At 37.6% G+C, this 24,653-nt stretch overlaps 2 protein-coding genes across 10 annotated transcripts in view; one reads left to right on the top strand and one right to left on the bottom strand.

Annotated features, from left to right (window-relative positions):
- The first annotated feature begins 2,422 nt into the window (after window positions 1-2,422).
- On the top strand, window positions 2,423-14,021 carry USP1 (ubiquitin specific peptidase 1). Its single transcript, XM_021096553.2, has 9 exons — window positions 2,423-2,768; window positions 4,970-5,208; window positions 6,456-6,576; window positions 7,120-7,224; window positions 8,240-8,406; window positions 9,455-10,140; window positions 10,736-10,906; window positions 11,550-11,751; window positions 12,545-14,021. The coding sequence occupies exons 2-9, from the start codon at window positions 5,039-5,041 to the stop codon at window positions 13,275-13,277; spliced, it is 2,355 nt and encodes a 784-aa protein (XP_020952212.1). The 5' UTR covers window positions 2,423-2,768; window positions 4,970-5,038; the 3' UTR covers window positions 13,278-14,021.
- Window positions 14,022-16,076: 2,055 nt separating this feature from the next.
- DOCK7 (dedicator of cytokinesis 7) overlaps window positions 16,077-24,653 on the bottom strand; it is a 225,956-nt gene continuing 217,379 nt past the window's right edge. For 8 of the 9 annotated variants that reach the window (XM_021096544.2, XM_021096545.2, XM_021096547.2 and 5 more), the window contains 2 exons: window positions 21,694-21,861; window positions 16,077-16,724 (listed from right to left, as the gene is read on the bottom strand). In XM_021096544.2, the coding sequence (XP_020952203.2) occupies window positions 16,682-16,724; window positions 21,694-21,861 (211 nt within the window). In that variant the 3' untranslated portion in view covers window positions 16,077-16,681. The remainder of the gene's footprint in view (window positions 16,725-21,693; window positions 21,862-24,653) is intronic. The other variant, XR_014808113.1, reaches the window with a different exon arrangement.

The raw sequence follows: 24,653 nt of genomic DNA, 5'->3' as shown, positions 1-24,653 counted from the left end.
AATTCAACTTCTCAATGATGCAGGAACAAACCATATCCACAATGGCCACCTGGCTCCATTCTGGTTGCTTGGACCACAGTTCCTCCATTTTGATTTTTAAATGACCTGTCATCAGGAGCTTTGTAAGTCTCTCTTAAAATGAGTATTTGGGATGGATATTGCGTCTAAAATGGGTAGATTAAGGGGAAGTTTTCTGTGTTTAGAATTCCTGCTTGGCAAGAGTAGAGGTCATCAATGCCCTGCAGACTTTTTTAGAATAAAAATCATTCTAGGTGATTTCTTAAAATCTTGTGGATTTAAATACCATTTGGGGACTCCCAATTTTATATCTTCTGATAGGAATTCTCTACCGAGCTCCTACTCTGTTGGCTCAATATCTCTACTTACATGCGAAATAGGCATCAAAGTGTTACTAAGAACAGTGCCCCCTCCCACTAAACCCACTATTACTTCAATATTCTCCATTTTAGCAAGGACCAACCTCTATTCAGTTGCTTTGGTTTAAAAAAAAAAAAAAATTCCTTTTTCTTTTTTTGTCTTTTTCTTATCCATCAGCAGATCCTATTGGCTTCTATCAGTTCTCAACATTTCCACTGCTACTACCTTATCCCAAGCCCCCATAATTTTTTCCCTGGGCAGCAGAAATAGCCTCCTAGGTGACCTTCCAGCTTGCAGTTTTGAAGGTCAGCAGTCTGTCCACCACGAGCAGTCACTTAACCGATCACGCCACTCCCCAGCTTCAAACCGTCAAGTGATTCCCGTCTCCTTACCTAACCAGAGCCCTGCCCAGTGTCGCCGATCTCAGGTCCCACAATCTTCCGCACTTAAGTTCACTGCGCTCTAAGCTCCTTGGCCTCCCTGCCTTCTTTCCAGAACGCCAAGTGCCTGAAGACTTTTATAACTTACCTTTCTCCTTGCTGGGACCATTCCTCCCTCAGATTCGGCCAAGGCTGGCTGTGTCGTCATTTAGTTTTCTACTCAAATGTCTGACTGTGGTACCTAGAACAGCACCCTCCTTATTTCCTCTCCTATCACTCATGTTATTTTATCTCATTTTAGCTTTGCATTTACCCTGCCTAGAAGGGAAAGCCCCTTTGGAGCAGTTAATGTTCATTCGCGCCGTATCCCTGGCGCCTGGAAAAGTGCCTGGCACATCAAGCACCTAAAAACAGGCTTAGTTAAATGGATTTGCACTGAACTTATCCTGTTTTCCACTTGCTTTGTGAGATCACCTCGCCTCCGAGGTAGGCATACAAACAGGGACGGAAGCAGAAGCTACGGAAAGACCTGCCTTGCCGTTTTTGAGCCCATTAGTAAGGCCTCGTGCAAGAACCCCTCGAAGCTCCCCCAGCCAGAGCCGGGCCTTAAGAATGCTCTTTAGTCTCCTCGTCCGGAGACAACAAGAGACGTCGGTCGGGAGGGGAAAGGGTAAAGAGGAGAAAATAACGCGTGGAAGGGCTGAGGAAGGAGCCTCTGCTCTGCAGCGTTCGGTTGAGAATTTACTATTTTTCATGGCGGCAATTATTTTACTGCATGGCCCGGGAGCTGGGGCTGCGATTCGGGCGCACAGCAGCAAGCGAGGCGGTCAGCCATTTTCCGAAACTAATCTCCCGAGTAACCCCGCCCGAGTGTGTACGCATGAAACGGAGGCGGGACTTATTGTGAGGGCCCCTCTCCGGAAACCGCACCCTCGCTGGCGTCCCACCTTCTGGGATTCACAAAACGCAGACCAAGATTTAACAGTCGGCAGCGAAAGCGCGCACTCGAGCGCCAATGAGAGCGGGAGGAGAACGGCGTCTGAAGAATACTCTCTATGGCCAACAATGATTGGCTGAAGCCCTCCTGTCTTTTTTTTGTATTGGGTGGACTGCCTTTCCCCGCCCACCCAGTTCGCTTTTGTCTAGGTACTTTTTATTGGCTCCTCTTAGGCGGCACGGGGGATTGTTCATTACGGATTGGTGGATTTGAGCACCTGGCGGCTCCTTCCCGAGCAGAGAGTCCATCCCACCTCTCTGTCCTGTTTCCCGACCCGTACGCTTTCCCCTCAACTCTCGCGCATGAATGGTTAAAAAAAAAAAAAAAAAAAAAAAAAAAAAAGGGTGTGAGGCTGGAGCCCGCCAGCCAGGCCTCTCGCTCCTAAGCGCGCGCCCTCAGCGAGGACCCGCGCGAGCTGCCCGTGACGCTGCCTGCGCTGTTTGAAACTGCAGAACCCGTTACGAGCTTGAGGCAACTACCGTTCCAGCTGGTTCCGGAGCCCGTGCGGGCCAAGGGGCGAGTGGCGGTCTCGAGGCGGCTCTGGCCTTTCGCGTCTCCACCGCGTGGAGACTAGAACCGGCACTTTCGCAGGACACCACTTCCAATCGCAGCGCTGGCGCGGGCGGAGGCTAAAACACGGGGGTCCTGAGACTGAGGAAAACGCGCCAAGTTCCCGTCGGTGGTGGAGTGAGGAAGACCCTAGCGGTTAGGACGCCGGGCGAGCGGAGCTGCTTCTGGCGCTCCTTGCCGTCCCGGGGCGGGGGCGGGCGCGGGCGGGCGCCGCTCCGGGGATGTAGTTGGTGCGGGCGCCGGGCAGGACCGAGCGGCAGCCCGGGTTCCCGCTCTTCAGAGCGAATGGTCACTCCCCCGCGGGGAGGGCGATCCGACCAGCTTTTCCTTGGGTCGGGGGGCCCCCGCGGGCTCGGGGCAGGGGCTCACCTGTGGCACCCACGCTCGGCCTGGTTGGACTTGTCGGCGTCACCGCCGCGGACCTCGCTTTGGGCCATGACCAGGTAAGGAGGGCCTGTGGAGGTGGGGCCGGCGCCCGAGGGGGCCGCGGGGAGGACCTCGGCTTCGTGGGTGCAGCGCCCGCCGCCGAGCTCCGTGCAGCGGGCGGGGCGCCCTCCTGCCGCCGCCGGGGACTCAAGGCAGGTGCGGGCCGGGCGTAAATAGGCCAGCTCCGCGGGCGAGGGTCCGGGAGCTGCGGTCCTGCTTCAAGACGCCTCCCGCCGGGCCCGTGGCGTCCTCACGGGCACGGGCACAGACCCCATCCCGTCTTCTCGCTTTCCTTTCCGTTCCTAGAGAGTGCGGGGTAGCGCCAAGGAATGTTTTCGCTCGCGTTGTCCTGGGTCGGGATTGCTGCATTTTACCGCGCAGTTTAAACTTTTACTTCTTTTTTTTTTAACAAGTATTTAGAATGCCACGTGTCTTAAACCTTTGTTGGGAATGTTCTCCTTATGTTACGTTTTTCGTGGAAAGTTGCAATTAAGTCGTACCACCTTGTGAAGGAGGCCGCTTAAGACGAATAGGACTTAGTGTTCACACTGTCACTTGTTCAGTAACATGCAATGTTCGATTTATCGTGGGTTCTGCGAAACCGGATTTAGACTTACGGGAGAAACATTTTTGTTGTAGCAAACCCCAGTGATAAGGACAGGCGGGAGCAAGAAATGGTGCAGCATAAGGCACGGCACCTGGTCAAATGTTAGATTAACTAGGTCATGTTAAATCACTGCTTGAAGGAGCCTGGAGGATTGGTTTATTGATTAGGATTGGTAGTTATTTTAGCTGCCTGGCCATTTTTTTCTTATGTTTATATGTAAGTCGGGTTACTTTGTCTTTTAGAGAAATCAGATTGGCTCCCAAGAAAACCCTTTTGCGGGAATCATTGATGCTTAAGAGATCCCTGACACCTTAGTGCAGGCTGGTTTATCATTCGTGATAGCGTTTCTTCAGTAGCACTAGGTAGTCTGGAGAGTAAATTGAGTTGGAGTGGGTCTGTGGAAATTGGTCGGCTTTCCATTTATTCCTGAGGTGTCTCAAAAAGTTGGCTTCACTGCCGAGTTCAGTGTTATGAGGTCCTAGATCCGAGGCAGCCCAGTGAAATGTTAAATAAGGATGGAATTTAGTTCGTATTGTTACTCTGCCTATTTATTTGTAAAGTCCTTGCTGAGCTTTTGGACTCTTAAGTGATTTTCTGGTAATACTCCAGGCAGATAATTTCCCCCTAGATAGCCTAATAAAAAAACAGGATTGAAGTTTAAAATAACTACCACAGATACATTTTTTTAATCAGAAAGTTTTATTTTAAGACAGGGAAGAAAGTTTGCATAATGCAAACTATCCTTTTTTCCCTACTTAAAGCAGAATTTTAAAAAATTCTGGAGTTTAAGTTTGGAAAATCAGTAGCATATTTTGGTTTCTAGAGCGTTAAGAATTTGATTTACACAAATTATGGCATTTTTTTACACTGTTATCCTAATCTTGCATATGGTTTCTTGTTTTTCACACAAGGTTTTAGACTATTTCATATAAGTAGAAAAGGCTCTGGAAGGAGAACTCAGCTGCTTCTAAGCACTCCTTTAATTTCCCATTCATCTGTTTCCCACCTCCTACTTGAGATGGTAGTTGCTTGTTGTTTTCTGAATAAACTAATACATAATAAAGTTTTTATGCTTTAATGATACTACTTTATTCCAGATCTATTACTAAAATGGGTTAATTTGTGATATGACCATTAATATACTAAGCAGGCTAATAAGAATTTTAATATCTGGCCTTTTTTGTTGTGTAAGAAAGTTAAGGACAGGAATTCCTGTTGTGGAACCTGACTAGTATCCATGAGGATGTGGGTTCCATCCCTGGCCTCCGTCAGAGGTTAAGGATGCAAAGGTTCATCCTTAGGTCGAAGACAAGGCTCCACTTCACACTGTTTTGGTGTAGGCCAGCAGCTGTAGTTCCAATTTGACCCGTACCCTGGGAAGCTCCCTATGCCGGGTGCAGCCCTAAAAAGAAAAAAAAAAAAAAAAAAAAAGAGTTAAGGACAAATGGCAAGCTCCTTCATTTAAGCAATAAACATTGAGCCTATTATTGCTGGGCATTAGGTTTTCAAGTACAAAATTCTAATTATTAGTAAATTCGTTTTTGCAAATGATGATTATATTGCCTCCAGTTAATAACTGAAAACTAATAACCTTTTCTCTGTGATTAACAGATATGATTGGTGATTACAAGGTTCCTATATAAATTAATTCTTGTCCACTCCTTGGGATTTGAAGAGAAAATGCCTGGTGTCATACCTAGTGAAAGTAATGGGCTTTCAAGAGGTAGTCCATCCAAAAAAAACAGACTTTCCTTGAAGTTTTTTCAGAAAAAGGAAACCAAGAGAGCCTTGGATTTCACAGATTCTCAAGAAAATGAAGAAAAAACTTCTGAATACAGAGGATCTGAAGTGTATGTTAAAGTATATTTCTGTACTTTTAAATTTTTTGCATCAGTGAAAAAGCAGTGAACTTAGATTGATATCTACAGTCATTCTGACCTGATAGCCCATTGATGGGGAAAAAAAGCACACATTAGTGAGACAAATCTAGCAATGTAGAGTAGAAACAGAGTAAAACTGGTGGTTCCCCACAGGGATCACATCAGTTAACATTATACTCATTTGAGTTGTGTTCAGCCAATTAGACTAACTTGGAGAAGTTACTTATTGACTAAAATTATTTTCAATTTAAACTTGATTGTAATGCAGCACATTTTTTGTAAGGGTAAAGAAATGTGTGTGGGGGGGGGTTGGTTCAGAAGACTTGAGAGTTACCTGAGATAGCTTAATTTTGTAGTCATACCTAGTATATGAATTATCAAACCTGCTGAGGGTGTACATTTACAAATTATATTTAAAATAGACTTAAAAATTAGAAATGTTTTTGATGCAAATAAAATCAATGACTGAAAAAAAAAATCGGAACAAAATGGAATACTTTATTCCACCACTAGTTGCTCTAGCTAGTGTCTACACTTGCTCCCTATTCAACACATAGGCACTCTGCTCTTTGACTAAAGTAGACTTGGTTCCCTATGTGATGTCCTAATATTTACCAATAATCAGTCTAGGAGATTGTGTGTGAACCTTTTGTTTACCAGCATTCATGCTTAGAAATACTTTGAGGTATTAGAGTGATAGCTAGCTGTTGTAAAGTAAGTAAAAATGCTGTGAGGACTGCTTGTTAACTGAGGCAAAAAAAAGAACTATGAACAGTTCACTTTTAAGTGAGGGAGGGACAGGTGTATGATTATCTTCATAGACTCTGTCTCCTCTTAATCTTTAATGGAACCTAAGAGAGTGCAGCTCTCCCAAATATCATCATAGTCAGGTCATCCCCAGGTTTCTGTCATGTTCGCTTAACAGGTCACACAGTACCAGTTCTGTAATTTTCTGCCCTGTAAAATGGGATTGATGGCCCTCTAATTGAGTTGTTTTGAAGCTTGTTGAGTGTAATAATGTTTTTTAAGTGCTTGTAAAACTTTTATTCTTGGTGTATAGCAATTTCTTCACCTGTACAGATTCTCTCAAAATATCTGAATAAAATCTGTATCCTTTGCAGATCATACAACTTTTGGGAAAAGACTAAATCTTGGGAAGTAATATTTCCACTTTTAAGATTCTTTTTCATTGTCCCTTTCTCCTCTATATTTCATAGCGATCAAGTTGTTCCTGCAGCACAGTCCTCACCTATAAACTGTGAGAAGAGAGAAAACTTGTTACCATTTGTGGGACTGAATAATCTCGGCAATACTTGTTATCTTAATAGTATCCTTCAGGTAAAGTGACAGTTTTGCTATATAAAACTTTAGTTGGCAAAGAATGAGGTAACATTTAATGTTTTCCGAGAATTCAGATTGTTGCAGGATTTCAGTTGTCGATACTCTTTGCCTTTGACTGTAAATAAACTAGGATGGTGTAAAATAATCATTCTAAATTGTGTGTTACAAACTTCCTTTGGATAATAGAAAGTGGTAATATTAAATTGGGAGAGCAAAATTGAGTAGACCTTAGTTAAATTGAAGATGCCAAACCTTTATTTTTTCTGCCCATTTGCTGATGCTCTAGTAATACATATTTTAACCCTTGTGGAACTGTATCTGTTTTATGTTGTACCTTTGTATCTGATCTGACTCAGTGCTTTGCTATGCTCAGAGAAGACAGCAGGCTACTATGATGAAATAGAGAACACTTTTTGACATAATTTTAATTTCAAAATTAATAGCATTAGTAGTGCACATTTGAGGCATGATGGTGTTTTAAAGATTTTAGGTATATTGTTTGGTTCAATAAACACTCAAGACAATCTCACTTTTTTATAGGTATTATATTTCTGTCCTGGTTTTAAATCTGGAGTGAAGCACTTATTTAATATTATTTCAAGGAAGAAGGAAGCCCTGAAAGATGAAGCCAATCAAAAAGAAAAGGTAAAAACTAAAATTAATGTATACTCATTTGCTTAGAAATGAAAAAGTCATAAATACTGAGGATTTGAGAGGAGGGTGACAAAGATTATTTCTCTTTACAAATTATATCTGAGAGTTGAATTTCTTATTGGCAGTTGTTTTTCGTTCTATGGGGTAGCTAACTTTTTTTTTTTTTCCCCCGGGCTTTTTAGGGCTGCACGCGCAGCACATGGGGTTTCCCAGGCTGGGGTATAAACGGAGGAACTACAGCTGCTGGCCACAGCCACAGCCACAGCCACGCCAGATCCATGCCGCATCTCCAACCTATGCTACAGCTAATGGCAACGCTGGATCCTTAACTCACTAAGTGGGGCCAGGGGTGGAACCCAAAACCTCATGGTTCCTAGTCAGATTTGTTTCTGCTGCGCCATGATGGGAACTCCCAGGGTAGCTAGCTAACTTGATTATCCCCTTTTATAGTGTTTTCTCAGACCTCTAATTTATTGTTTACCAGTACATACTGTCATTTGTATATACCACCAACACAATTTATCATACCCTTTTACCCCATTAGTTATCTATTGTGTTTTCAAATTGACTCACATTTACTATTTAAGTAAATTTAAACTGACTGGATAATTAGAAAACCATCATCATCCACATAATAGTAATCAGAATTATTTTTAAAAATTTTTTTCAAGTTTATTTGTATACCTCCATAAAATTAGCGTTAATTAAATTAAATTGAGAAAGCTGGTATTGCCTAGTGAGAAAAAGATAAGGGGAGTAGTTCCTGCTATGGTGCAGCAGGTTAAGGATGCAGCATTGTCTCTGCAGCGGCTCAGGTTGCTGCTAAGGCACAGGTTTGATCTCCAGCCTGGTGCAGTGGGTTGAGGATCTGGCGTTTTACACCTATGGTTTGAATTACATCCCTGGCCAGGGGACTTTCGTAAGCAGCAGGTGCAGACAGAAAAAAAGGGGGAAGGTATTTAATTTGTTCATAAATAAAAATACTGGTTTGTGTGTTTCTTAACAGGGAAATGGAAATTGCAAAGAAGATTCTTTAGCAAGTTATGAACTAATATGCAGCTTACAGTCCTTGATCATTTCAGTTGAACAGCTTCAGGCTAGTTTTCTCTTAAATCCAGAGAAATATACTGATGAACTTGCTACTCAGCCAAGGCGACTGCTTAACACACTCAGGTATAGCCTATTATATAATTTTAGGATTCCAACTTAGCCACTTCTCTTTGGAGGAGAGTGATACGTAAATCATTGGGGATATGTAAATGGAATAAAGGGCAAGGAAAATAGAAACTATAGATGTGCAGTCTTTAGTAATCCAGAGGCTTCAAAAAAATGGAAATTTTTTTCGTAGGTTTGGTACTAGATCCATTAATCTGAATCTGCATAAGGCTTCTTATAGTCTTTATTCATATTTATCTGTAATGTGAATATTCATATACTTCTATGTATAAGTAGTAATGTGTGTAATTTGGGGATACATACGTTATTTAATGTGTCATACTGTCTTTTTAAAGACAATTTAAGAAAATTTCTGAATTAGCAAACACATTTGATCCTAAGGATTTCAGATTAGGAATTCATAGGTTTATACTCAAAATACATTACGTATAGGAGTTATAAACTTCAAGTATCCCCTGTTTTTGTTATATGTGTCTAGAGTCTTATAAAATGAAATTTTATCCTATATATAAAATACTCTTATAGAAAGCATTATAGGTAATTATTTTATCATTTAGTATACGGATAGATGTAGGTGTAATACATTGCTGTACATTTGTTAGGGGACAGTATAGTTGGCCAGGAGCAGATTTGAATCCTGGCTTTGCATCTCTGTGACCTTCAGCAAGTTACCTTAATGGGTGAATAGTGGTAATGAGAGTACTTACCTCATAGGGTTATTGTGAGAATTATAGATTTAATATAAAAAGCATTTTGAATAAAACCTGTACATAGTAAATACTACATACATGCTGATTACTAACAATAATATTTAGAAGTTCAAAGTATTTGTTATAATGGAAAAGAGGTTAAATTTATTTTTGTTCCTTAATTACACGTTTAGGTAAGGAGTTTCAAATTAGTACCTGAATAAATGTTTTTGGACTTCTAAAATAATTTATGATGTCCTTATAAATGAATTCATTTCCCTATAGAAAGTTGTATTTTTTTGTGGTGGGGTTATCTTCAAAACTAGGATAGATGAAATGGAAATTTTTATTTACAGGGAACTCAACCCTATGTATGAAGGATATCTACAGCATGATGCACAGGAAGTGTTACAGTGTATTTTGGGAAATATTCAAGAAACATGCCAACTCTTAAAAAAAGAAGAAGTAAAAAATGTGACAGAGTTATCTAAGGTAGAAGAAAAACATCAGAAAGAGGAAATGAGTGGTAATGACAGCATGGAGATGGACAACATGAAGCATTCTGAAGACTATAAAGAAAAACTCCCAAAAGGAAATGGGAAAAGAAAAAGTGACACTGAATTTGGTAACATGAAGAAAAAAGTTAAAGTCTGTAAGGAACATCAGTCTTTGGAAGAAAACCAGAGACAAACCAGATCCAAAAGAAAAGCTACAGGTGATACATTAGAGATTCCTCCTAAAATAAACCCCAAATACATTTCTGAAAATGAGAGTGGAAGACCCTCACAAAAGAAATCAAGAGTTAAAATAAATTGGTTAAAGTCTTCAGCTAAGCAACCCAGCATTCTTTCTAAATTCTGTAGTCTGGGGAAAATAACAACAAACCAAGGATCCAAGGGACAATCTAAAGAAAATGAGTATGATGTTGAAGAGGACTTGGGAAAGTGTGAAAATGATAACACAACTAATGGTTGTGGACTTGAATCTCCAGGGAATAATGTTATGCCCATTAATGTTAATGAAGTTAAGCCCATAAACAAAGGTCAGTATAATTCATTCTTGGACATTGAGAGGAAGATTGACAACTGCATGCAGAATTGGAATTTTCTTTTAGCTACATGTACAATGTACTATCTGGCTCAAGTACTGTTTAAAAGAAATTTAACAGTATGAACTGATATTTCAGGCACTGCTTGTATGTATTGTGTGTGTGTGTGTATAAATCTCATTAATCTTAAGGTAATAGTAATTTGTTTATAAATAGGGGAGTTAAATACATTTTAATGGAAAGAGAATATTTTGCCCCTTTACATATGCAGTATTGACACCGTACTTAAATGGGATTTCTACTCAGGTTCATATAGATCTCAGGAAAAACTTGTACAACTGACATGGTTGACATTTTGGGAAGGGACACAAATGTGTGAAACTTTGATGGTAGCAATTCATATTCAAAATTATGTGGAATTTATATTTCATGAGTAAGTCACCTCTTAATGCCAATAAGCTGGTAGAGATGAAAATCAGCCTTTTATTGATAATCTACTTTAAAAGGAATAGTTGCAAGTTTAGGTAAGGAGGCTATTTGCCTGTGCTGGAAAAACTCATCTGTATAGACTTGTATTTTCCTTTTTTAGGTGCAGAGCAAATTGGTTTTGAGTTAGTCGAGAAATTATTTCAAGGTCAACTGGTATTAAGGACTCGTTGCTTAGAGTGTGAAAGTTTAACAGAGAGAAGAGAAGATTTTCAAGACATCAGTGTACCAGTGCAAGAAGATGAACTTTCCAAAGTAGAGGAAAGTTCTGAAAGTAAGCAAAATTGGAGCTTTGTATGGACCATTGAATAATTATAGTTTTTTCAACAAAGCAGTCTAATAAGTAGTTTGTATAATAGAAAAAAACTGTCTTTCAGTGTCTGGTTTAATAAAGTCGGCTTATACAGCTTCTCTTGTTAATAGTTATTAGCATTTGGAGAATTGTGGCAACTTTATTTTGATGTGTAGAGCATGTTAAAATGGGAAAATGAAATGCTTTAATAAGTTTGGGGTACTTGAATCTCATCACTTGAGCCACTGTTTTGTCTAGTATAAGCTACAAAAAGTATAGCAGTGTCAGAGGAAATGATCATGAGACTAGTTTACCTGTTGAGATATTATAAATGGACTGAAATATGAAGTTCTGTCTCACATGGAGTCAAGAGACTATGCTTATCTTGATTTTCCCAACCCTGCAACCTGAAATTTTTTGGCTGACCAGACATATTTAAATGCATGTGTACTCTGAGGATGAACTTAAAAGTTTCTGAAACTAAAATAAATAAATACATGTCTTATTATTTGGTAAAGATTAGTTGATTGAAGTTGCTTGCTAATTTTGAACATGAAACTTTGTGGCTGAAGTTAATAAATTTGAGAGATTTTTCATTTGTGAGTGAAAGGATTCTCTTGTGTAGTTTCTCCAGAGCCAAAAACAGAAATGAAGACCCTGAGATGGGCAATTTCACAGTTTGCTTCAGTGGAGAGGATTGTAGGAGAAGATAAATATTTCTGTGAAAATTGCCATCATTACACTGAAGCTGAACGAAGTCTTTTGTTTGACAAAATGCCTGAAGTTATAACTATTCATTTGAAGTGCTTTGCTGCTAGTGGCTTGGAGTGAGTATGCTAAAGTTTTGTTCAAAATACTATATAGTAACAAAATAGTGTAGTAGTGTACTTAACAGTTTCTATAAAAAAGCATCAATCAGTTTAACCTTTGGTAAAAATGCATATGATTTGTTTATACATTTTCCATTTTCATTTCTTTAGATTTTTTTAGTGGAACTGATGAAAGTGGCGAAAATTTTGTATACATCAACACTTTTTTGAGGGAAGAAAAAAAGCAAAATTATTTTAGTTTTTCTGGTAAGCAAGCCAGGAAATAAAATTAGTCTTTGAACAATTTGAGAGATTTTTCTGTAGCTGAAAATTTAAATATCTAAAAGCAATTAAAAATAATATAAAAATGCCAGTTTAGATAGTCTTGACTTTTTTCTGACAGGTATACATAATGTCATTGCAGATGAATTGAGATTACCACGAGAGCTTCCCAGTAGCTCTCCACACATTGTTATTTTCTTTCTTTTTGTATTTTTTGTCTCCAAAACTTGATAGAGACAGACTTCACATTAAAATAACTTAATAAAATGGTTGAGAATTTTTTAAAATCCATTTTCTTACTGCACAAAAAAATTTAGGGAAGTGCCATATATCCTTCATAGAAGTACCTGAATGTTTGTTAGTACTTTTTTCAGTATTCCTTATGTAAATACTTTACAAAATCAAGGTCTTATTTTTACTTTGTGTTTATTCATATGAACAATAAATGTTAAGGGTTTGTTCAGTTGGGTGTAAAACTGAATATATATAATTTGGAATCCCAGAAAACTTTTCTTTTTTCCTTCCTAAGGTTTGATTGTTATGGTGGTGGACTTTCCAAGATCAACACTCCTTTACTGACACCTCTTAAATTGTCACTGGAAGAATGGAGCACAAAGCCAACCAACGACAGCTATGGATTATTTGCAGTTGTAATGCATAGTGGCATTACAATTAGTAGCGGGCATTATACTGCTTCTGTTAAAGTCACTGACCTTAACAGTTTAGAACTAGATAAGGAAAACTTTGTGATCGACCAAATGTGTGAAGTAGGTAAGCCAGAACCACTCAATGAGGAGGAAGCGAGGGGTGTGGTTGAAAATTATGATGATGAAGAAGTGTCCATTAGAGTCAGTGGAAGTACCCAGCCAAGTAAAGTTTTGAACAAAAAAAATGTAGAAGCTATTGGACTTCTTGGAGGACAAAAGAGCAAAGCAGATTATGAGTTATACAACAAAGCATCTAATCCTGATAAAGTTGCCAGTACAGCACTTGCTGAAAACAGAAATTCTGAGACTAATACTAATGGGACCCATGAATCTGATAGAAACAAGGAATCCAGTGACCAAATAGGCATTAATATTAGTGGATTTGAGAACAAAATTTCGTACATAGTGCAAAGCTTAAAGGAGTATGAGGGGAAGTGGTTGCTTTTTGATGATTCTGAAGTGAAAGTTACTGAAGAGAAGGACTTCTTGAATTCTCTTTCCCCTTCTACATCTCCTACATCTACTCCTTACTTGCTATTTTATAAGAAGTTATAGTGAGCGTATTTTCCTTGTGTATATATTAAACAGACCTGGACAACATCAGTAAAAGTCTTTAGCTAATCTTCGGAAGCTATTGGACATTATTGGTCTCTCTAGGTTTTTATATAAATAGTGATATTTGAATTACTGAAAACCATGTTAATTTTTAGAATTCATCTTCCTTAGTAGAGACTAGTGATGCATTAGCTTCTGGGAACAAACTTGTATAGGTTCTTAATTATTCAAAATGGAAGCATTTAAACACTTTTGAATTTACACCTATCTTTTTGTGTTTGATTTTTAAAATAAAGTGCTTGTATTTGTATCTCCATATTTTGGAGTAATTATCTACATGAGGTTTATAGGTCCTGTGGTTTTTTTCCAGCTAAGAAGCAGAATCTCACTTTAGTTTTTTATAAGTCATGAAGCCAAATCTTTGATGGGCTATATTAGAGGCACAAAGTCTGGAATATGTACGTATTCACAATAGGGTACATTTTGTGCCTTGAATTACTTTGAAAAGTGTCTCAGAAAGCTTTGGTAGTCTGTCTTCACGAGAGTTTTATATGTATTTATGAAGATGCTTCTGTACTCTAGTAAATCTTTTCGGGCATGTACTAATTTGTACCTCTTCATAGTCATACTCTGCATGATCTGTATATAGTACATCAAAGGTAGACGCGTGACCTTAAATTTAACATTTTTTTAAAAACTGGGAGGTCAATAAAATTTAAACTGCTTAACAACTATGTATACAAATGCTTGAAGTTTTGTTGCATTTTTTTTAATATCACAAGTTTGGCTGGTTTCTCCTAAGAGTATGTGAAATGTGTTACGTATATACACACATCTAGATAAGAAAATAAACATGCGTAATTACCTTTAGTAATAATACTTTTTCACAGTTGGAGGTAAAGAAATTCTCAAAGAGGAGAGTGTGTCCGTCTAGGTTGTCATACCTTATCCTTTAAAGCAGATGTATAACTAAGGAATCTCAAACTGGAGAACTTAAAAAACTTGGTTAAATTTTCATTGTAAATATAAGTTGGTAAATGACCCATTTTCGTTTTATATATAAGTTGGTAAATGACCCATTATGACTTGTTAAAGGATATAAGGATATTTTTGACATTAAGAACGTTAAAAATAATCCCAAAGAATATGTAAGTGCTCTAGGAATAACACTGCTGTACACCATTTCAACACAAAGAGTATCTGTCAACTAATAGATTACAGTTAAATAATGTCTTAGAAACTCTTTCACAAGATGGTGTGATATAAAAAGTCACAGTTCTTACCTCTTTCTATATTCAGAATCACTAATGTGACTTTTAAAAAGTTAACAGTGCTAAATACTACCCATAAGCAGCTGAGGGAGTAGGAATCACTAATGGATAAAGTGATTATAAAATGAAACAGTCCTGAACACTACTCATAAGCTTCTGGTGGAGTAGTTCCTTGTATAGAGAACCTGAGCTTCTGTAATACTCAAGAAACAGCCAAGGGTAAGAACTAGTACAGATTCTTCATAAGAGAAAGTTTAAGAAAACTGAAGAATATAGTAAGTTAGGAAGTGTTCAGTTATACCAATGTTTTAAGAGAAAGCCTCTTCTGATTCAAGTCAGACAGTAGTATTGCATGATAACTGAATCATTAATTACATAAATCTTAAAAGCCCCTATAGTGTAACTGAGCTGGGTCACAATCCAAACTCTTAAAATACATGTAACCTTATGAGAAATGAGCTAGGAATTACTTAATATTCTTCCCCCCATCCTTACCCTAGAGAGGATGGAGTATGTATGTTACCTTTTTTTTTTTGGTTTGTTTTAAAGGGTTTCCGTTCTTGACATTGCCTTTTCCTTACTGTTCATCTGGAGCCTCTGTTCCCAAATATAGTTTTGAAGTTATGCCTTTCTGACTCCCTAGTCATCTCTTTTGGTCCACCTGTAGACTCACCTGAAAAAACTCTGTGGTTCAGTCTTTGAATTGATGTAGATAAGAGGCATTTGAGATAATATCACCTGTTACAAAGGTAGGTTAAGAGTGGGGGAAGCCATCAATCGCATCTATGCTATCAGACATTTTTGAGACTGTTCTCAACATCAGTGACAGAATGAAGGCACCATATTATATCTGATTGCTTCTTAAGTGATTCATGTAAGTGGTCAGTAGATCAAAAGGATAGATTATAATATAAATGATGCCAATACTATATACTACAAGCTATAGTATCACAAAAGGAAAAAACATTGTTTAAAACACTCCTAGAAATCATTAACATGCACTTTCTTGGAAAAATTTGCCAAGCAATTGAACATAAAATCTTTGTATTTTTCATATTATAAAGTGAAAATTTTAAATTAATTAGCTCTTAATTAGAACAGCTAAATTTACCTTTCACATGTACTTTTAAAAATCTACACAAATGTCAAAAAATAACTTCTCATTCAACTGTCAGATTAAAATTGAACACCAGCTCTGTTATTTTTATGTTGATGTAAGATAAATTTAAAACTTTTTTATTTACCAGTTTAGATCACTAAGAAACTGAAGAAATGACTGGCTTGTTGAATTTAAACACAGTAGTCATTCATTTTAGTTGCCAAGAGTCAGCTCATACTACTTATCAGATAATAAGGTAGAGAGTTAAAGATCAAACTATTGTCACTGGAATTAGCTATCTCAGCATGTAACCATTATAGAGAAGAGTTATCAGGTAAAGTTATTTTCTGCAATTCTAAATCCCCTTTTATGGCTGTCTAAATGGAAAATAGCTTAGAAACCAGTTTTAAGACTTCACAAACCAGTTAATAATTTATCTCCATTAATTTATTCATTAATTTGGGGCTTTTACCTGGGCCTATATAGTAACTGTCAATTACAATTTTCACTTTGCTAGTTTTGGAACTATTTTTTCAATCAACTCTAACTTATTCTCTGCTTTTGTCAATAAAGAAAAATGTTTAAAGTCTCAACTCAGTAAAATTAGTGTAAACGTTCACATATTTAATAGTACCTTTAAAATAAGCATTACTACATTTTAAATGGTTCCAAAATGAATCTATAAATGGTAATATAAATTAAGAAATACAAACTTAAAAGTAAATAAATTTCACATCAGCTATGGTATAAATAATGGTAAATGTAAGTGTACCTTTGAGTCATTAAAATGTCTTTTAAAAAAAAAAAAAAAAAGATAACACCATGTTACCAGAACATTAAGAAACCATAGCCATGATTCTCAAACTTCAATGAGCTCCATTTGATATTGTTTTGGCCACTGTATTGTTCAATTAGTAAATTAATGCTCTTATTTCCAGAATGAGGTCCCAAGTCGTTTTCAATAGATCTTAAGTTCTTAAACTCCATGATGAATACATGGCTTTTATCAAATGAGTAAAACAAGTGCCTTTATATTAGAGATCCATTTTGCGCAGGCTCATTCGACTGAAGGAATCTCTGGAAAGAAAATGAAAGTCATAAGTAAATTTTTACATAATTCTTTGTTTACATGCTCACTTTCCGCCAGTTATCTAAAAGTTTTCCCACCAAAATCTTACTAAACTTTTTGGGGGGGGGGGCAGATTTTTTAAGCATAGTTGATTTACAGTGTGCCAATTTCTGCTGTATACTTTAAACTTTGCTTTGCCACCAAAGTTCTTTCCAATTATATGCTCATCCTGCACAATCTGCCTTATGTGTTGTAACTTGCAGACTTCTCTTACAGATTAAAAGTGTGTAACAGTACCAAGTCCATCAATCACTTATTCATTTGTTCAATGTATTAGAGATTGTGATTAAATAGTAACTAAGGGATAATGGGAGAGATTTCAAGAAAAGATTTCCTTGGGGTTATTAAAATGTAAAATGCAAGTGTTTCTTATTTAAAATATCAAATTCTAAGTCTTAAATCAGTAGTTCTCAAATTTGGGGGTTTTAGGTCCTTTATACACTTAAAAATTGAGGACTCCAAGGAAGCTTTTGTTTATGTGGATTATATATTGATACTTATTTTACCATGCTATAAATTAAGACTAAGAGCATTTTAAATTACTTTTATAAAATAACTCATTACATGTTGCTATAAATAGTCGTTTATTAAAAGTAACTTGCAAAAATTTTAGAAGTGGCACTCATGTTTGTTTATTTTTATGGCCATAACTGTAGCATATCGAAGTTCCTGGGCTAGGAGTTGAATTGGAGCTGCAGCTACCAGCCTACACCACAGCCATAGCCACTCTGGATCTGAGCTGCACAAGCGACCTACCCTACGCTGCAGCTTGTGGCAATGCTGGATCCTTAACCCACTGAGTGAGGCCGGGGATCGAACCAGTGTCTGGGACACTGTGTCAGGTTCTCAACCTGCTGAGCCAAGATTTAATGTCTGGCTCAATAGAAAGCCTATATTTTTCTATCTGTTTCTGCATTCAATCTTTTACAATATCACACTGCATGTGGTCTCTGGAAAACCCTACTGTATTCCCATAAAGTATGAGAGTGAAAAAAATAGTAATATTTGGCATAAATATGAAAATTTGTTTTGACTCAGGAACTTTTTGCAAGAGTCTCAGGAACCCCCTCCCATGAGTCCCAGATTACACTGTAGACCCGCTATCTTAATACCCTATAAGCTTTTTGAAAAATAATATTCCAGATTTTGTAATTTGGGAAAATAAAAAATTGAAGTTATTTGCCATTTCTTGGGTTGCTCCGGCGGCAATATGGAGGTTCCCAGGCTAGGGGTCCAATCAGAGCCATAGCCACTGGCCTACGCCAGAACCACAGCAACGTGGGATCCGAGCCACGTCTGCGACCTACACCACAGCTCACGGCAATGCCGGATCCTTAACCCACTGAGCAAGGCTAGGGATCGAACCCGAAACCTCATGGTTCCTAGTCAGATTCGTTAACCACTGCGCCATGACGGGAACTCCAATATGGGAATTTTATCTTCTGAGTTTTGAAGAAATTGAGTGAGGCACATAATTCAATACTTTAAATTTGTTTTTTTATGGCCACACCCATGGCATATGGAGGTTCCCAGGCTAGGGGTCGAATCAGAGTCATAGCCGCCAGCCTACACCAGAGCCACAGCAATGTGGGATCCGAGCCGCGTCTGCCATCTACACCACTGCTCACGGCAACACCAGATACTTAACCCACCGAGCGAGGCCAGGGATCGAACCTGCAACCTCATGGTTCCTAGTCCGATTCATTTCCACTGTGCCACGACAGGAACTCCAATACTTTTTAATGTATTTTCCTTTATTGTTAAGCTGGTTTCTTTTGCTTACCATTCTTGGCATTAAGAATCTCTCAGGGTTCACAATCTCCAGGAAAGGAGAACAAAGGTACAGAGAGATCATGTTCAGCTTTGACTCTTAAAGCTTGGGGTTTTGTTTGTTTTGTTTTAAATAGCAGTTTTGAAAGCTAGATACTGTTCTCCAAGAAAAAGGGTTTTCTAAATTCCAAAACACTGCCTGCAAATATTAAGAACTAAACCTTGAAGGATTAACCATGACCGTAGATCACAGAGGAAGGCAAAACTCAGGACAATGGTGTAAGGGAAAGTTTCACTCAGGAACAACATAGGCTTTCTGTTGAAAGGAGCTGGAGAGATTTGATGGAAGCATTAGCAAATTTCCTCACTACTTCAAGGACCCAGCACCCTACTCCAGGACTTTTGACCAATGAATATAAGACTGGTAGGGAGGCAGAGGCAGCAAGAAGAATTTTTTCCAAAAAGATTGAAAGGGAAGCTAAAAGTGGAGGGGACTAGGATTGCTTTCCATCAAGAATTTTAAGAGGAAACTAACATAGGATATCTCACTCACATCACTTTAAGGATAGTGGAAGCAAAATATGTTTTGCCAGAGAAAGGACCTAACACAAGCCTCTGGTCTCTCTCTCTTCCTATAGATGGTCTACATGCTCCCTATAGGGGCCGTGACATTCTACAGCAGACATTTGGTACCCATTTTTGGAATGAATGATTTTTTTCAGGTCTAGAAGTATACAAATATTAGATAACCGAAGAACAGAGAATATTCCCAGATGATCAAATAGCCAGTTTAACTTTCTTTTGTATATATTATACCACGTGTCTGCATTGTTTTCATACAAGCAACTTCAAAGGCCTTCCAAAGCTTTGTCAGGTGTACAATTTAATAGTTTCACTGTTACTAATTCAAAGAAAAGGGTGGTAGGAGTTCCTGGCATGGCTCAGTGGAAACGAATCTGACTGGTAACCATGAGGATGCAGGATTGATCTCTGACCTCGCTCACTGGGTTAAGGATCTGGTGTTGCTGTGAGCTGTGGTGTAGGTCGAAGACACGGCTCAGATCTGGTATTGCTGTGGCTGTGGTGTAGGCAGGCAGCTGCAGCTCGATTTGACCCCTAGCGTGGGAACTTCGACACGCCATGGGTGTGGCCCTAAAAAGATTAAAAAAAAAAAACAAAAAAAACCCAAGGGTGGTAAACTGTTGATGCCACAATAGTTCAAGAGACCTATGTACATTTGGATTTCAAAATGCAAAGAAAGCAGTTTACTTTTTTAATTTTTCATGTCCTGTCCAGAATTCAGGGGCTTAAAAGTAAAAATACTAAACACTGTCCTTGTAACTTTACATGTCATTTGCTTTCAACAACAACTCTTTAAGGTAAGTATTATTTAACTTTACTGAGAGAAGAAATCTAAAATTAGATTAGTCTCCCACACCAACAGAAATAAAAGCAAAAATGAACCAGTGGGACCTAATCAAACTGACAAGCTTTTGCACAGCAAAGGAAAGCATTAAAAAAAAAAAAAAAAAGAAAAGACAACCTGCAGAAGGGGAAAAAATAGTTTCAAATGATGCAACTGACAAGGGCTTCATCTCTAAAATATACAAACAACTTATACAACTCAACAGTCAAAAAGCCAACCACCCAATGGAAAAATGGACAAAAGACATGAATAGGCACTTCTCCAAAGATATACAGATGGCCAACAAGTATTTGAAAAAATGCTCTACATCACTGATTATTAGAAAAATGCATATTAAAACTACAGTGAGGTACCACCTCACACCCATCAGAATGGCCATCATTAACAAGTCAACAAATAAGTTTTGCTGGAAAGGGTGTGGAGAAAAGGGAACCCTTCTACATTGTTGGTGGGAAGGTAAATTGGTATAACCACCATGAAAAACATGGAGGTACCTCAGAACACTAAATATAGAACTACCATATGACCCAGCAATCCCACTCTTAGCATATATCTGCACAAAACTTTCCTTGAAAAAGATACACGCACCTGTATATTCACTGCAGCACTATTCACACAATAGCCAAGACATGGAAACAACCTAAAAGCCCATCAGTAGATGAATGGATTAAGAAGATGTGGTATATACAAACAATGGAATACCACTCAGCCAGAAAAAAGAACAAAATAATGCCATTTGCAGCAACATGGATGGAACTACAAACTCTCATACTAAGTGAAGTCAGAAAGAGAAAGACAAATACGATATCACTTATATCTGGAATCTAATATATGGCACAAATGAACCTATATCCAGAAATGAAACAAACTCATGGACTTGGAGAACAGACTTGTGGTTGCCAAGGAGGAGGGGGAGGGAGTGGGAAGGTCTGGGAGTCTGGGGTTAATAGACGCAAACTATGGCGGTGGAGTGGATAAGCAATGAGATCCTGCTGTATAGCACAGGGAACTCTCCAGCCACTTGTGATGGAACATGATGGAGGATAATGCGACAAAAATAACACATACACTTTGCTGTATGTGTTATTCTAGTCACTTTGCTGTAGACTAGAAACTGACAGAACATTGTAAATCAACTATAATGGAAAAAATAAAAATCATAAAAACACACAAAAAATTAAATTACCTGCTCAAGTAGAACTAGGATCAGTTGAAGAAAATTCCAAGTTATTTCCACTTCTAATTTTATTTGTCACACTTAGAAAGTGGAGAAAACAGTGAAGCCTTCTTGATACAGAAATGAGGTTATCTGTTTTAATGTAAATCTAGAAGAACATACTGTATACTATTTACTGGCAGGGCTGCGGGAGATGAATACCTGGTTCCAGAAATATTCCAGCAAATTCTTCCACAGAAATACCAAAAGTGTGACAAGACATTAAAAGGAATAGTTTTAGGAGGCTAGGCTTATGTGTGGTGTCCCGGTTAGCATGAGTGCTGAACAAAACTTTCTTATTCTCAGATTATAGGAAGAACGGACTTTTATCTCATAGGCTGATTCAGGCAGAGACGATAAAAGGCCTAAATGAGTTGAACGTGTTATGTTTTGGAAGACGCACTATTTGAAACCATATAATAAAAGTTAAATTCATTACTAAATAATCCAAGCAGATTTCATTTTCCTAAAGACAGACAAAATAATAGAAAAAAAGTAAGCATACCTGTGGCAGGTAACAGGTAATACCGCCTTGTATAACTGTGGGATCTTTCTGTTTATCAAAGGCTGTAGGGCCTCTTTAAGGCGATGGTAGTTTCTCTCCAGTTCCCGTTGATACTCCTTTTGATCTGGCCCAATTAAGCTCTTATTTTTTCTTAAGGCATCCTCACACCTAGGGAAAACAGTGTGTTATCAAAAGGTTTCTTGTGACATGGTTTGAGGGCTTACTGCTCTATGTATTTAAGCACTGTGATGAGGACATGCAGTTTTTTGGTGGTATGTTAAATTATCCTCTCTTGCAATTAGATTTAAGGCAGGAAAGAGATGATCAACTGAGTTTCTTTAAAATCTTACACCCACTTCCAGTTTTCATGTAACTAAAAATTGTATATTTTTTAGTGTTAAATCTGAATCTGAAACCCCTCCCCTTTTTTTACGTTATCACCCCTAGACTAAAAGCTCTTTAAGGGTTGTCACCACACTCAGATATTTAAGAAAAAATATTTAGACTCCAACAGTTAAGTGAAAAAAAGTGTTTAAAAAAGTATACACATCAACACTTGGAGAACGCAACTAAAGTGATACTTAGAGAAAAATGTATTGCCATAAATGTTTATATTAGGAAAGAAGGCTAAAACTGAAGAGCGAACAAGCAACTGTCACCATGCTGTACAGCAGAAAATTGACAGAACACTGTAAGCCAGCTCTCACGGAAAAAAATAAAAATCATTATATATATGTAAAAAAAGAATAGGAGTTCCTGTTGCGGCTCAGTGGTTAATGAATCCGACTAGGAACCATGAGGTTGGCGGCCTCATGGTTCAGGGGGTTAAGGATCTGGTGTTGCCGTGAGCTGTGGTGTAGGTCGCAGACACGGCTCAGATCCGGCATTGCTGTGGCTGTGGTGTAGGCTGACAGCTACAGCTCCAATTATACCCCTAGCCTGGGAATCTCCATATGCCGTGGGTGTAGTCCTAGAAAAGACAAAAAGACCAAGAAAAAAAAAAAAAAAAAAAGATTAGAAGTAGTCTAAAATATAAAGGAGGAAATAAAATTTAAAAGTATAGCTCTAGAGCAAAAAATGCAAAAATTGGTTCTTTGAAAAATCTAAAAAACCAGACTAAACTCTGTCAAAGGAGAAGAGAGAAGGCCGATGGGACATAGAAGTCAAATACGGCAGAAGTTTATAAAGGCACAGAGGATTTTATGTACAATTTAACACAAATAAAATTTGAATTTATACCTTTCCAGATTAATTTACCAAAATAATTAGTAAGAAAAAATAATGAATAATCCTAAAACCATCAAATACCTCAAATCAGTCAAACCTCAAATCTACCCACAAAGAAAACACAAACATGCAAATTCTACTAAATATCCTAAGGACAGATAATCCCACTGTAACACAAATATTCGAGTATATTAAAAAACTATGCTCCAAAGTATAGGGGGAAAATAGAACTATTTTCTAGAACAGTTTCAAACTCCAAAGTATAGGGGGAAAATAGAACTATTTTCTAGAACAGTTTCAAACTCATTTTTCAAGGTTGAGATACCAAAACCTATTAATGGAGGCTATAAGGAAAAAATTGTATTCAATCTCACCCATAAAAACATGTGCAAAACTCCCAAACAAAATAAAAAGAAACTATTTTATCACTCTCCACACACAACCCACTTGATAAAAACTTTGAAATTTCTTAAGATAAAAACTTTTGGTATAACTACAAACAGGTGGAAACTACTTTCACCTAATTAAAAATATACACAAAAAACTTGATGAAAACATATGCAGTGATGAAAATATTTCCTTTTAGATCAGAAACAAAATGATGCCCCTGTATCATTTTTCCTACTCAATGAAGTACCAAACATTACTGTAAGAAAAAGATTCTACAGATAAATTATTAGAATTAACAAGTGAATTTGGCAACATTTTCATGTAAAACATACAAAGTTCAACTGCATGTCCATATGCCAGCAAACAGAAAATATACTTTTAAAAGATACCATTAACAAAAGCATAAAAACATTAAATACAAAGAATCAAAAGATCTCTACAGAAAAAATTTAAAAAAATTTAGAAGATCTAAATAAATGGAAAAATATACCATGTTCATGGACTGGAAGAGTCTAGTTATAAAGAAGTCAGTTCTCCTCCAATTGATCTATATATTCAGATTCAGGTTATTTGGGGTGGGACAGAGGGAGTGATAAATTGATTCTAAAATTTTAAATTTGTATCAAAAGGGAAAGGGCCAAAAGTAGTCCTTTAACAAAAGGTGAGAGGAACTGCTCTACCACATATCAATGTTTACTATAAAAAACAATAATTAAGACAGCATAATATTAGCTCAAGGAGAGATGCATAGAACAAAGAAAACAAAGACCCACACATGAGCACTTGATGTATAACAGTGCAAAGCAGTGAAGAAAGGGCAGTCTTTGAAATACAACGTTATTCTTACCTCAGGTTAAAAACTAATTTAAGATCTAAAAGCAATGGTCATAACAGAAAAGAGTGAATCAACTAACTACATTAAATTTAATTATTTTGTTTACTGAGGAAAAAAACATACTAAGCCCCAAATTCAGAGACGATGTCTCTGATACTAAGAAATGGTAAAGCATTATATATGTAACATAAACAAATATATATATGGAATACGTAAATACTCTTAGAAATCAGAAAGGAAAAGAAACCAATAGGAAAAATGGCAACAACCGCCACAAAAAAACTTGGAACATATAACTTTACAGAAAGGAAAGAGAAATCGCTAACGAACGTACAACAAGACGTCCAGCCTCACTGGTAATCAGGGAAATGCAAATTGAATCCACAATCACGTATCATTTCATACCCACCAAATTGATGAAAGTTAAACTATTAGACACTATCAAGTATTGGTGAGGTTCTGTACAACAGGAACTCTCTGAATCGCTACTGGTGACAAAAAGTCAATT

This window comes from Sus scrofa, chromosome 6 (assembly GCF_054392235.1).
Source record: "Sus scrofa isolate SSC_HxYL_T2T_F1_AM1 chromosome 6, Sscrofa_HxYL_maternal_Yorkshire_Landrace_v2.0, whole genome shotgun sequence".
NCBI classification, from domain to species: domain Eukaryota; kingdom Metazoa; phylum Chordata; class Mammalia; order Artiodactyla; family Suidae; genus Sus; species Sus scrofa.
Note: the sequence above shows the minus strand (reverse complement) of the source record. Positions and strands in the feature narration are given on the sequence as shown.

Excerpts from the sequence above, each read along its gene's own strand:
- USP1 (XM_021096553.2), top strand. The coding sequence starts at position 5,039 with ATGCCTGGTGTCATACCTAGTGAAAGTAATGGGCTTTCAAGAGGTAGT. Across the intron at positions 6,577-7,119 it reads ATCTTAATAGTATCCTTCAG|GTATTATATTTCTGTCCTGG; the intron begins GTAAAGTGACAG and ends ACTTTTTTATAG. Across the intron at positions 10,907-11,549 it reads AGTAGAGGAAAGTTCTGAAA|TTTCTCCAGAGCCAAAAACA; the intron begins GTAAGCAAAATT and ends TCTCTTGTGTAG.